This window comes from Mytilus edulis, chromosome 5, assembly GCF_963676685.1.
Source record: "Mytilus edulis chromosome 5, xbMytEdul2.2, whole genome shotgun sequence".
Classification (NCBI taxonomy): domain Eukaryota; kingdom Metazoa; phylum Mollusca; class Bivalvia; order Mytilida; family Mytilidae; genus Mytilus; species Mytilus edulis.
The window spans coordinates 50,406,986-50,422,255 of record NC_092348.1 but is presented as its reverse complement, the minus strand read 5'-3'; the positions used below and the strand labels follow the sequence as shown (position 1 = coordinate 50,422,255).

General features: G+C 32.6%; 1 protein-coding gene across 1 annotated transcript in view; it reads right to left on the bottom strand.

The window, feature by feature from the left end:
- LOC139525452 (neuropilin and tolloid-like protein 2) overlaps window positions 1-15,270 on the bottom strand; it is a 42,462-nt gene that overhangs the window by 17,783 nt on the left and 9,409 nt on the right. The window contains exon 3 of the mRNA XM_071320796.1: window positions 9,037-9,201. Within this exon, the coding sequence (XP_071176897.1) occupies window positions 9,037-9,201 (165 nt within the window). The remainder of the gene's footprint in view (window positions 1-9,036; window positions 9,202-15,270) is intronic.

The following is a 15,270-nucleotide window of genomic DNA, read 5'->3' as shown; positions in this document are numbered from 1 at the left end:
AGTCCAGTAACACGAATTTTAGTTATATATTGTATTATTTAAGTCGCAACATTTCTTCATCTTGAAGCAAATAGTAAAATATTTTACTTTATTTCGAGGTTTGAGGTTTTAACACACGTGCACATTACCATGATTTTTGGTCCGCATTTTAAAACATAGAACGCCAATTTTATTGACTGATTTTAAATGATATCTTGCAATTATCATTAGCTACAAAATTGTTTTAAATGCTGTATTTTTTTTTTAATTCTTTTCACTAAAAAAGTTTTGTCCTATCGACATACTAGAGTAATACGAAAAGCATCCGAATTGAAATTATATGTGCTTTCGACAGAGTCTAAATATTTTATGCAACCTCACTACCAGCCAAAGTCAAAAATATGTTTCAATTCTTAGTGCGTTTTTTCAGTTAAGTCCGTCAGGGGCAAGCCAATGATGTAATCATAATTCAGTTATAACACCATACATGTATGCAAACAGTACATGCATCCTATCAGTATAATACAATAAGATGAACTTTCATGGTTATCTTATATTTAATGCTGTTGTAAACTTGACAGTAAAAGGTTGTAGATCTGAAGTGCTCAATGCATTAATGAGGGGGAAATCTGTTGTCCAAAAGTAACTGTGACTACCATATTGCAATACGTGTCCTAAATGTGTGTTTGATATTTTATGTTGCTGTTTGGAACTTTTATATTGTGTAGCTGTCTACTTTGTAATTTTTTTGGAATTCTTGTTTTTTACTAATGATTTTTTGTCCTATCGGCATATTTTGATACGAAAAGCATCCGAATTGAAATTCTTTGTGCTATCGACTGAGTCTTAAATTATCTTAAAAATTTACGCGCAACTGAAGATTCGTTCTCTTATGGGAACTCCTATCTTTGTATTACCGAATAACTCCCTTCATTATCAGCTAATCATCTCTTCGATCAAAAACAAAACATGTGCATATGCTTGTTCATATTTTAGGGAAATCAATTTTTCTATATTGAATAAATGAATGGAAAACTTATCTTTTGGCTAAGAATGCATATATTATTATCAACAAGATTTACAAAATGCAAAAGTTGTGTTGATTGTTTGAACATAAATCTATCATAAGATATAGATATGGCACGTCAAAGCAGATAGCCTAATGCTATGATGTATACACAATAATCAATTACAACGATTGATAAATATCAGCAAAGACTTGTTGGAAAAAAGTATGATTTCATAATTAATTAATGATTTTTCGTTTTTGTAATAAAAAAAAATAATTCACCAAACTGTATAGAAGTTTATTTGGTCACCTCTATTACACTATAACATATACGACTAAAGTTGAAAGTTGTTTCAGATAATACAATGTATGAATACCAGTTCTATTTTAATGTACGTTACGCTTAGAAATAACGGATAATCTGATTATAAACCACAAATTAACATTTTCGGTTATAGATAAAAGAAAGGCAACAGTAGTATACCGCTGTTCGAAATTCATAAATCGATTGAGAAAAAAACCGGGTTACCAACTGAAACTGAGGGAAAGACATCAAATATAAGAGGATAACAACGACACAACAGAAACAATAATATGCAACACACAGAAACGAACTATAAGAAAACAACTGCCATTTTCCTGACTTTGTACAGGACATTTTAAGAAAAAATGGTGGGTTGAACCCGGTTTTGCAGACAGCCAAACCTCGCGGTTAAATATAACACTAAAATAACAACATTTAATGACAGGACTACAGTACAAATTAATGCAAGAACATTAAGGACAGAGAAATACACAAATAAACATTACAATAAGACATTTCGACATGCTAATAGTTATCGAAGGTACCAGTCATATAATTTAATTAGTTATCAAAGGTACAAGGATTATAATTTAGTACGCCAGACGCGCGTTTCGTCTACATAAGACTCATCAGTGACGATCATATCAAAATATTTATAAAGCCATACAAGTACAAAGTTGAAGAGCATTGAGGATCCAAAATTCCAAAAAGTTGTGCCAAATACGGCTAAGGTTATCTACGCCTGGGATAAGAAAATCTTTAGTTTTTCGAAAAAATCAAAGTTTTGTAAACGGGAAATTTATAAAAATGACCACATTATTTATATTCATGTCAACACCGAAGGGTTGACAACTGGGCTGGTGATACCCTCGGAGACGAAACGTCCACCAGCAGTGGCATCGACCCAGTGGTGTAAATAGTTATCAAATACACCATACGTGCGTTTAAACACATCATAGACTAGTATTTGATTATTTTTTTTGATTTTTTTTTTGTGAGTTGTCAAAATGAGATCTATATGCTTGACAATATGCATAAAAAAATCTTTGTCTGGTAGAATCAGTTAAAAATTATAATTTGTCTAAACTAAAATATTAATTGTATCTACATTAAGATGTCTTTATCTTTCATTTACCATGTTTTGTCATACAATAAGATCAAATTGTTGAAAAAAAAATTCTCCCAATTTATTTAAAATAACTATCCTGTTGCAAGTTAAAGGGGCACTAGCTACGATATATATAAAAAAATAAAGTATGATTTTTTTTAGATCAATCATTAATCAAATTGGAATAATGAAATAATAATTTGCTTTTAGCAATCAATTTCCTTTAATTTTGTTGAAATAAGCGACTAAACATAATTTTTGACTGATTCACTTGCAAGTGAAAACGTCATCATCATTCTAACCGGTATTCATGTGAACTTCAAGTTAACCCCTAGCTAGAGATTGACAACGCATGTATTGTACGTGTACTGATTATTTAAAGAAAAAGAATGTCAACAATGAAAGTGAAACTACGGTAAATCATTTGATTACTAATTCGATGCACATAAAATCATTCTTATATGGTTAAAAACAATGAGAAACATCTTTTTTTAATCTATAAAATAAAATCAAACAGACCTATAAAAATCCAATTGCACGTGTTGGTTTAATCTATTCGTATCTTTATTTTGTTTACATCGCTTATATGGTCATCTGAGGTCAAATCGATAGTTAATTAGATGGCGTCTGGACTAAAATACACACGAAACGAACCTATATATTATCTACCCCATGCTTTGTAAACTGTATATTTTAGACTTTTGATAGTTTGGATAAATGTTTTACATTGTTATAAACCAAATATGAGAAATTGAGTCAAATCGGTTACAATGAATTTGACAGCTAGTGCCCCTTTAACAACAATATGTTGGTGTAAATAATATACAATCAATCGGTCTAATGCTCTTTTATTTATAATACATGCAATAACTATGTTCCTGTTGTAATGGTAAGAGTTTGGAATTCAAAGATTTCATAGAAGAAAATGACCACCTACTATGAAAAAGCAGACTCCTGTTTACATTTGAAGTTTCCGGCACGCGTCGGTTCAATTATTTTAAACTTAGAATTAACAGATTAAGATAAATGTTAAAGAACAACATTCGATTATTTAACCAAAAACTCAGGTAATCTCTTTACAATTTTCATCCGACATCTTATTTATTTGACTAATATAAACAATTCGTGTGGTTTGAATGTTCTTTGATTCTTGAGTAAGGCTCATGTTTATCAGTTTGATTACACAGAATTATTTTTATGCAACCTCACTACCAGAAAAAGTGAAACATATTTTTCAGATTTTAGTGTGGGTTTTTTTTTAGTTAAGGTCCGTCAGGGGCAATGCCAACGATGCAATCATAATTCAGTTATAACACCATACATGCATGTATGAAAACAATAGAGTACAATAATACAATATATCATACCGCTATCAGTGCAAAACAATACGATGATTTTGAATTTTATCATGGGTGTGACGACATGATAGCATTGTACGACCCCAAAATTTGTTTGCGGTCGTACACAAATGGTTGTAAATTCGAAGTTCTCAATGAATTTATGAGGGGAAAACTACAATACGTTGTCCAAAAGCAATTGTGACTATTTTATAGCAATACGTTTCCTTAATGTGTGTTTAATATTTAATTTTGCTGCTTGGAAATTTTATATTGTAGAGCTGTCTACATTGTACTTTCTCTGTCATCAATGTGTGTTTTATTTTGCTGTTTAAATGCTTTATGGTAAAGCTACTTATAGACTTTTAGCTTAGTTGTCATGCACGCTTATTCATCTGCTTATCTTATATTTGTGTCCTATGTGGATGATAAATAAAGGCAACAGTAGTATACCGCTGTTCAAACTCATAAATCCATGGACAAAAAACAAAATCGGGGTAACAAACTATAACTGAGGGAAACGCATTAAATACAAGAGGAGAACAACGACACAACACTACAGTGTAACACACACAGAAACAGACCAAGCATCAGACAAAATCCCACGAGAATAACAAATATAACATCAAATCCAAATACATGAATTTGGGATAGACAAGTACCGTGACACGTCTTTCGCAATGTCAATTTACATTGATAACCTTTGATTTGAACATTAACAGCTTTATATAATTAATGTTATTAATGTAAACGCGTTGACCATACATTATAATATTAAATATATACGACATGATTCAATTACATATGTATGCCATGTTTTAATAGCATATGTGTGACATGTTCCAATAGCATATGTATGACATGTTTCAATAGCATATGTATGACATGTTTCAATAGCATGAAATGTGCATGAAATATGTATGACATGTTTCAATAACATTAAATGTGCATGAAGTGTGCAATGTGCCTGAAATATATATGACCTGTTTTTTCATTTCCGTAATTAACGAGTTTGTCATACAAACATTCAACCCTGCTTTGATAACTAAATATATATAATATATAATATTCAATCTTTACGTATAGGTAAATTAAATTTGACAACTGAATGAGAGGACGTTCATTCTTGAATTAATGTTTCGTCATCAAACTGTTAAGTTTGAGGGAGAAAACTTGTGTCTTAAAACATGATTGTGTAGAAGAATATCATTCAAACTTCGAATGCCTACACGCTCGACTTTGCATGTGTACAATGGGAATTAAAAGGGATATTTTATTATTGTGTAAAGTTTGGATCAGTAAATCAAAGCTATATACATTCTGTAATAAGAGATGGGTATTAATGGATTTCAACAACACAAAAATATGGAATCTTGTTTAAGTGTGTTATATATTTGTTTTGCAAATCAACCCTAATCGTTTGATTTTCATCTGAAACATCTTGTGAAAGTATAATCTTTTTAACTGACAAAGAACGAAACCATCTGTCCACACTTCCCCATGGACTGATGAAAGAAATGCGAGTGGTTTTCCTTGATTTTATTCTTATCTCCTCTGATTTTAATGAAATTATTTCAACAGTAAGATACGCTTGGGGTTTAAAAATTGTTTTAAAATTAACAATATACTGTGAGCACCTGGCTTAGTCACGTGGCAGTCAAATCAGACTTTAGTCAGTCATGGATCGTTGTGCTTTGATAAATTCGGATTCAGACTTTTGAAACAGGCAATCACGTCGTAACCACAGGCCTAAAATATATACCAACTGTTCAATTACAATTACGTAAAAAACAGTTTACCCTGCATCTGGTGTGCAGCTAAAAGTATCATATGTTACAATTAATCTGAACTTATTGATAAATTTGCCATGTTTTCTCCATTTAATTAAAATAGTGCTCATAAAACTCATCTGCTGGAAAATTTAAATGACGTATATTTATAAACTAAAATATCTATACTAGATCAAAAATCATCATGGACTTCGGCACTGAAACTTTTGACATTGCTTTTTTTTTCAAGCTCCAGTGGCCATTCCAAAAACTATGAAAGACAAGTCAATATTTGGCTTATGCAGATGCCTTCTAATTATAGAATATGCTAAATCACCACGTTTCATGCGCCCTTACCTTCATTGACTTTCTTTTCAAGCAGTGGTAACGTTGCGAATTTTAGGTATCGGTGTGCATCAAACAAATCATACAAACATTATAGGTCAACAATAATTCAATGTGAAATCATTATGAAAAGCAAATGTGACATGTTTCATATCACATCATTTAGTTTCAGACTCCATTACTCACTTACTCGCACCATGGGAGACAACAGTTAAACATTTTTTTTTACACAAATAGGATATACCATCGGCACTTATATTTTGCATGAGGTATACATAGTGATGTCAGTTGAAACATCGCGATTCGATGTATATTTACAAACATGGGTGTTAAAGTATCGGAATCTTTTATGATCTTAAAACGAAGAGCGAAGTCAATTTATCAAATCCGTTATTTTCTACTAGCATATGTCTCGTCTATAGCATAAAGGTCAATACTACCATTATAGATAAAAAGCAAAAGAAAGTTCAAATGAGTAAGGCTAATGTATATTAGCCGCAATTCATCAAAAATGTCAAACTTAGTCGTAGAGTTATTCATCATAATTTATCTATACACATGGAAAAAAGTATTGCAACACCAAATTCAAATTCAAATTAAAAAAACACTCTTAATTTTTCTGTGATATAATGTGTTGAAATAGAATTAGTTAAACATTATTTAAATATCACCTTTAATCAATAAATATTGCCTCAATAATTTCGTATCTGCGCATGCAGCTACTGTACCCGTAGACAACAAAACAGATGTTTTCATCTTCATTGTTTTCAAAACTTTAAATAACAAATTTTATAAAGTTATGTGATTGACACCTTGCAATAGGTCCTTATCAACTCTTAACTGCAGCAAGATGGCAGATTATCAGCATGAGAAAAGCAGGTATGTCGCTGTGACAATTGCACGTATTGTTGGTCATCATCATTCCCCTATAAGTCGTTTTGAGAATAAAAATCAGGCAACAAACGATGTTAAAGACCTTCCGAGATCAAGAAGACCCCTATACCATTTGCTAGGGAAAATCAAGCATAATGAAGGTTGGTCAGACGGAAACCATTGCATACAACACAATCCTAAAAACAGAGTAGTGGCCATGCAGGAGCCTTTAAATAAGAACTGTTCGAGATCGAATCATCACTCCTGGTTATCGTGCGATAAGACCATTTCGGGGCTTACGAACAGACACTCAGTTGTCCGTATCCAATGTAGTGCAGAGCTCGCCAAAGTTGAGAATTAGCATAGTGGAGGAAGATCCATTGTTCCAATAGAATTCGGTTGATCTTCCTTGGCCAGATCGAAGCCCGAATTTGAACCATATCGAGCATATATTGGACACTATTTGGCGTAAAGTGCACGAAAGGACACCCAAGTTCAAACACGTCATGAAATAAACAATGCCCTTCATCATAATGGTTGCTGCTACCTTAGCAACAATTTAGTCGATTTATGGCAGGAATCAGAAGACGTTAAGAGGCGGTTATCCGTTTGAATGGAGGCTGTGCACAAAGTTCTAATTCTTTGGCGTTTAACGATTAACCATGATGTGAACAATCATCTTAAGATTAATTTTGAATTGTCTGACATTGTAAAGTTCGACGACAGTAAAAGTTGTAAAATGCATTTTTTTGTACCAAAAACACTTATTAAAATTGTGGTTAGATAAAACATTTTTGTCATACATTTTTTATTCGTTTAAATGCCAATATTATCATAAACTATGTTTTAATATTATGTTTCAAATATTTTATCAAATTCCATCCAAAATAAGAGGCTGATTTTTCAATTTATAAAAAATCAAGGTGTTGCAATACTTTTTTTCCATGTGTATATATCTTTATCTTTGTTTCATTGACCCAGGGTTGCGTTCAATATCGTAGCAGCTACATAGGGCTACGTAATTTTTTTTACTACTGAACGTGTAGCTAGCCTAGCTGCTCTTTAGATCTATTTTGTTTTTGTTTTTTAGTGATTTAGATTATAACACAATGTTGACTGCTGTACCCCTATTTTTTTACATTTTTTACCTATTATGTGACAATGTCTGTTTGTTTTGTTCACGCATCGTTTGTCAATATAATGGAATTGGAAGCGACTGTCATACAAGTGAACGGTTTAGCTAGTTATAAAACCAAGTTCAATCCTGTCAGAAATATGACAGTTGTTATCCATTCGTCTGATGTGTTTGAGCTTTTGATTTTGCCTTTTTACTAGGAACTTTTCGTTTTGATATTCCTCGGAATTCAGTATTTTTGTGATTTTACTTTTTATTTTGCAGATAAGCTAGCTTCACGTTCAGTAGTCAAAAATTTACGTAGTCCTATGTAGATCTATGTAGCAGATACTAAACGCAACCCTGTGTTCATTAACAACAAACAGAAGAGTCAGTAGTTTGGTTGATATTATGAGAGAAGGAACTAATGTACTGCTGAAAGTAATCCAGACTTCAGTTGCAATTCAAAATCCGTCTTTGTTTCAGAATTTGTTTTGTATCTATATTGTGTTAGTACTTATCACATATTTGTTACGAATACGTCTGGTTTTGCATATGCAATAACCTCAAAATTGCCCGGGGCAAAAAATACCATATTGATATTGTGCCCTGATTCTAAATGACGTGACGTCACTGTGTCCTTAACGACACGTTAGTGATAAAATGTTTAAGATTTTACCTTTTATCTTTCATCGGCTAAAGCCTCGAGGCCGATATGGGAGTCTCGGTATGATACCAGGGCCAATATGGAAAAGGGCATGTTATAATCTATACTTACAAAACAGTAAAATAATATGGAATTTACTAAAAATTTGTCAACGTTTTCTTTGGCCAGGTAAACTTGGTGCACATCATCGGTTGTCACATACACAGTTTTTGGTCAAAAACTTGTTCAAAGAACAAAAATAATTTCCGTCCAAGTTTATCCAAGTTTCGAGAAAAATAGGATGAGATTCTATTTCTTGAAAAGTCCGATAAAATTTTTGATCAAAACAATATTCTGGGTATTTTTTTTATTAAAAATCACAGCTACATTGCAGGGACAGAAACAGTTTTGAAATAAAAAAAAAAAAGATGAGATATATGTGTAGATCTAATGAACATGAACATGTTCCAGCTATAATCATGCATACAAGGTGAAAAACGATTCATGAAACCAATATATTACCAAACACAGATATGTATATAACAAACTTACCTTCAATATAACGGGCACAATTCAGGTTTGTAGAATAATTGCTAGGAAAGTTCGGACTAAAAAACTCCATTTCAGACGGGTCTCCATAAGTGAAATTCCAACATCTTGGAGGTACAGAATCACTGATCTCTGGTTGATCAGAAAGTGTCAGTGAACCTGGACTTTCTGTAAAGATACAGAAATATAGAGAAAAAATGAACAAAGAGGATGTTCGTTTTACAGAAAATTGGCTCTCAAGTAGCAAAGTGCAATACCAGCCATTTCAGATGGCAATAATAAGATACAAAGTACAAACAGTTTGAAACATATTTAACATCTTTCTATACGTATGTCGGTGTTTGAGAGTATTATACCTCCATATCAGGATTTTTTTGCAAATTCTAAATGACATTTTGACATTTGTTATATGACTCCAGAAGACCATCAATGACGGTGCAGCAAAGCAAAGTGCATGGTTGAAAGAATTACATGGTTCTGGTATACGGGTTGACGATCGTAATGTGAGACATCAACTGACGAAATGATATACTCAAGTGCACATAATATTATATAAAAAAAACACAAATGATGGTAATCCCTGCGATGACGAGTTTTTTTTTTTTAATTATTATTCATGTATCATTATTTTTTATTTTTTATATCAAGTATACTTCTTTTAAATATTGAAAAGAATGAACCCAATTTTAAGGAATTTTACCACCGTACCCCTCATAGCTATACAAGCCAAGTTTTACATTATAAAACATTATTCTTGAGGACTGCTATGTTGATGTAGGTAGTAAGCATGCACAGTTTACTTGTGAGACAAACAGTTATCTCTTAAATATGTAATAAATGTTTGTAAAAACACCTAAAGGTTTACATAATGCGAGATAACAAATCTTATTATGTAAAAAAAATGTAAAACTTTGTAGGTGTTGACACAAATGATAGATTACAGGAAATGTAATTCCAAAGTCAATCACTTGATATAAGTTCCTTTTTTAATGAAGTCAATTTAATATCAGTTACCACTTTTCAAGAACCAATGGGAGAAAAGGTTCTGTGAAAAACACAGGGCACAGCTGTATTTCTGATAGCGACCGTGTTTTATCAAAACGAGTTTTAATTTTGGGTTTAAACTCTATTAATGTACGCAGGTGCTTTTTATTTATTTTAATGTTAGATGGTTATATTCATAAAAATTGTGATTATGTAAACATGTTTCTGCATTCTTCTCACGTAAAGCCGAAGTCAGTGTTTATACCAAGAAAATTTTCATGTCGAACCATCATGTTTGGTCAACAGTTAAGATTGCAGAATTTACATGTAAAGATGGTTTAGGATTAAACAAGAGACATTCGCGAAATCGCTATATGTATTGTATGGTGCGTAATCAAATGATAGGAAACATCAAAGTATTCTAACAGGAGTATAATGACAGGTGTAAGAACTGTTGATCCACCCGGAGTAATTGGGTTTGTGCTGATTAAGTTTTCTCATTAGTGATTTGTTTCTACGGGTTTTTTTTAAATTTCTGTTGCCAACCGTATTGACTGTTGTTCTTATGTTTCTAACCCCCTCAGTATATTTTGCATCTTTTGAATTGATTTTCAATAAAATATGTATATTTTTACCATCACGTAACTATCAAATGTATAAAAAGAAATTGTTTGAATACTCCAATAAAAGTAAACATCCAAGTACACAATACGAATATAAAACACACTTTTGAGCTCTATAAAACATTCAAATTTGGGGTCAAGGTTTCACTTGAACTTACAATTGGTCTTATCAAATTAGGAGTATGCCTTGTTAAAAAATCGACAATGGAACAATTGCTCAAAGACAGTATACAATCATCGAAGGCAAAACAGAACAAAGTTATCGAAAGCATGTCAGACTTTAGGTGTACAATAATCAAAAACGTCGCGTTTACTATTTTTAAGGTTCATCATAATCTTTTTGCTAATAGGGTCGAATTTACAGACACACCTGTGCACTTGGAATAGCTTTAAGACATGGCAGGAACTATAGATAATTAAGTCTCAAATTCATTTAATGTTTCAGAAAACACACTTTTCTGAATTTTTCTATTCATTTGTCTGAAAATCCTGTTTTGGATTTATAATTCGGTTCTTATTGTAAATTCAACCTTATGAATCAATGTAAAAATAGTTAGAGCAATAGCTTATTCTTTCTGTAATTTCTTCAGCTGCTCGTTGAAGGTCTTATTCACATTCTCACCACCTCTATTCTATGTCTCTCCATTCAAACTTTGCACTTGATTGGCTTTATAACAATTTTGATCTGAGTGTCACTGATGAGTCTTATGTAGACGAAACGCGCGTCTGGCGTATTAAATTCTAAGCCTGGTACATTTGATAACTTTTTAAGGCATGACAGGAACTAAATATTTCAATCTCAAATGAATTTTATGTTTACTTGTACACTTTCTGGATTTTGCTATTCATTTCAGTTTTGGATTTATAATTCGGTTCTTATTGTCAATTCAACCTTATCAATGAATCATTGTAAAATTCGTTGGAGCAATAGCTTATTCTATCTGTAATTTTATCAGCTGCTCATTGAAGGTCTTATTAATATTTTATTCCTTCCACCTCTGTTCAATGTCTCTCCACTCAAACATCATATATTCCCTGGGGCTTGTGGTGTCAGCGCAGACACCATGTTTTGTTCCCTAACCTTTTTGGGACTTTGAGCTCCACTTACTTCTTAATTTACAATGATAATTATATCAATTGTAATAAGAAACTGAGTCTTAATAAAAAAAAAAATATACCACTTTCCATCATAAACCAGATTTTCCACAAACCTCCCCTTTACCGTCCTCAACATCTTTTATTATGTTCAATTAAGGCAACAGTACTTAACCGTTGTTTAAATCTTTTGAAGTGATAAGGAAGAGACAAATTATGATAACAAACAAAAACTGATGGTATCGATTGAACTATAAAAGAAATGAAGTGTGCATCGAAAGCCAAAGCTTCTCCTATTATACTTGCATCACACACCATGCGAACTCCTACTCAGTAAACATTTCACAAACTGAAATAGGACATCATCATTAAATTTAAACATCATTGATATCTAAAAATCTAAGACTGCTAAGTATACATCTATAATGAGTTGAGATTCGAAAAATAGTATCGGTCAACCAATTCGTGATTGTTACCGTAAAAATTGTGTAGTTTTGATTTCTATCGTTCTTCCATACAACTATGTCTTTCGTGTAAGGAGTACATCCCTATTAATTAACATATACAAATGTGAAACATGTGAACTGAGATGTCAACTATGATGTGTGATAGCCATATGATGAGCAGAGGTTATGGGGAATGGGGGAATTAGCGATTTCGAAAATAGAAATCATCAAGCTTTTCATAAATTATTATTTGAGGTCGTCCATAAGTGTCAATTAAAAAAAAATCAAGATATGAATAAACTCATCATAGATACAGAGATTAACAGATGAAGAAGACCTACCACTTTCGATAGTATCCTTAATTTCAAATTCACTGGGATATAGGACATGTAAGCATTCATTTCAATGTGGGTTATTGAGTGACAAAACTTCATCAATATATCTGAAAATGAAATTGATGAACTTTGCAAAATGTTTTCCTTTCTGACTGTGAGGAGATAATGAAATGAATTCTTCACACAAACTTGTCGGCCAGTAGTGGTGCATAATTAGTACGCATTCCACCAAACTTATCAAATAAGTTATCGATTACCAAAAAAAAACAGCGTTTTGATGATTATATCATTGGTGTATTTAGCCATCAAAGTTAAAATGAAGATAGCAATCAAATGTCACCGTACGGCCATCAACAATGAGAAAAACGTGATGTGTCAAAGCGACACGAATGGCCCCGTCTCAAAAGGTTGAAAAATGTGCAATTTCAATAACACATGTGGACACAAACATGATGGTAGTCTCACATATCAAGAATCAGCTCAAAATCTGGGGGCGTATAGAAAAAAGTCTGTATAACTGTGATTTTCAACAGTTTTCAATGTTATAAACCCATAATTTTGGCCAAAATTAGCAGAGCATAAAAAAAATGAAAGATCTGCAATTTCAATAACACATGTGGACACAAACATGATGGTAGTTTCACATATCAAGATGCAGGTCAAAATCTGGAGACATATAGAAAAAGAGTCAGTACAACTGTGATTTTCAACAATTTTCAAAGTTGTAAACCCAAAATTTTGGCCAAAATTAGCAGAGCGAAACGAAACTTATGCTTGATCTGTAACTGGTCATGGTTTGCTCACATACTAAAAATCAGCCCAATATCTGAAAGCATTTAGAAAAAAGGTATGTATAACTGTGATTTTCAAAAATGTATCATAGTCCAAAGCCCGAAATTACAGCAAAAAATAGCAGAGCGGAAGGAAACTTTAACTTGACCTGTAACTCATCATGGGTAACTCACATACCATAAATCAGTCCTATATTTGAAAGCGTTATGAAAAAAAGTTTGTATAACTGTGATTTTCAACAATTTATCACAGTCCATAGCACCCAATTTTGGCATAATTTAGCCAAGCAGAACAAAACTTTAACTTGATCTGTAACTCATCATGATTAACTCACATACCAAAAATCAGCCCAATTACTGTAGGCGTTTAGAAAAAAAAATCCGTATAAAAGAGGGACGAACGATACCAAAGGGACAGTCAAACTCATAAATCTAAAACAAACTGACAACGCCATGGCTAAAAATGAAAAAGACAAACAGAAAAACAATAGTACACATGACACAACATAGAAAACTAAAGAATAAACAACACGAACCCCACCAAAAACTAGGGGTGATCTCAGGTGCTCCGGAAGGGTAAGCAGATCCTGCTCCACATGCGGCACCCGTCGTGTTGCTTATGTGATAACAAATCCGATAAATAGTCTAATTCGGTAGGTCACATTCAGGAAAGGGAAGGGGATTGTAGTTACGACGTAAGGAACATATCCGATATCATTTGTGATACGGTTATTCCATAACGGTCAACCAACTCGTGATGGCGTCCGTAAAATTTACGAAGGGATGATTTCAACTTCACCATTTGGAACTCTTGGTATAACAGCTTCCTTGTGAGCAGCAACCCTCTATCAAGAAAATCATGATAGCAAATGCAAGCACGGGAATATATATACAGTATAACTGTGATTTTCAACAATTTATTAAAGTCCAAAGCCCGTAAACTCACATACCAAAAATCAGCCCAATATCTGAAGGCGTTTAGAAAAAAAAACTCCGTATAATGGTTTCTTGCGGAATGACGGAATGACAAAATTACGGAATTTCGGAATTACGGAATAGAGGAATATCGGAATTTCGGAATTTCGGAATTTCGGACAAGGGTAAAACTATATGGCACCGACAACTTTGTTGCGGGGCCAGAAAAAATCATACCGTAAATTCGTCTATAAACAGCCCCGACATGTAAACGTGAACCAATTCAATTCAATTGAGAAAACTTACGGTCTAATTTGTAACAGAAGATTTTCATGATATAACAAATATGACAGACATGAAACAACGACAACCACTGAATTACAGACTTTGGCGTGACATGCAAGTAAAGAATGTGGCAGGGTTAAACATGTTTGTGGGCGCTCAATTCTCCGCTTAACCTGGGACAGTTGTTTTGAAGCAAAGCATAAGAACAAACTAAAAAGAAATCAGTTTAAAAGGGCTTAACTCATTACTGTTTAATTGAAATAGAAAATCCACCTCGGAATATTGATAAACTTAGTGACAAGCTCGCAATGAAGTATACTAGACAAAACTTTTTGCGTTTTTCTTAAACATTTATTTTTATTTACATCTTACATTTTGGTTTCAACATGAGTGAGTTAAAACCGATGGTTACATTTAGGTAGCAGAAGATGTTACTAATTAGTAACACTATTTATCTACAATTTTTTTGATTAATTATTTTTCTATTTTTCATAAATCTCTTTTAAATCGCGATAGATTTCAATCTTATAAATTATTGAAGAATATATTTAGTGAAGCTCTTAGATTACCAGATGCTTTACTTTAACATGCAGGTGCAACTAGACATCTTGAAGATGGTAATAGTATATAATGAATTAATAGCAATTTGTACGTAATTTGTTTCATAGGCACATCAATTAGCAAAAGATCGATGACATTTTTGTGTTTTCTGTTACGAAGTTGATAGGGAGAATAAAAAAGCCACTTTCAATTATTCGCATTG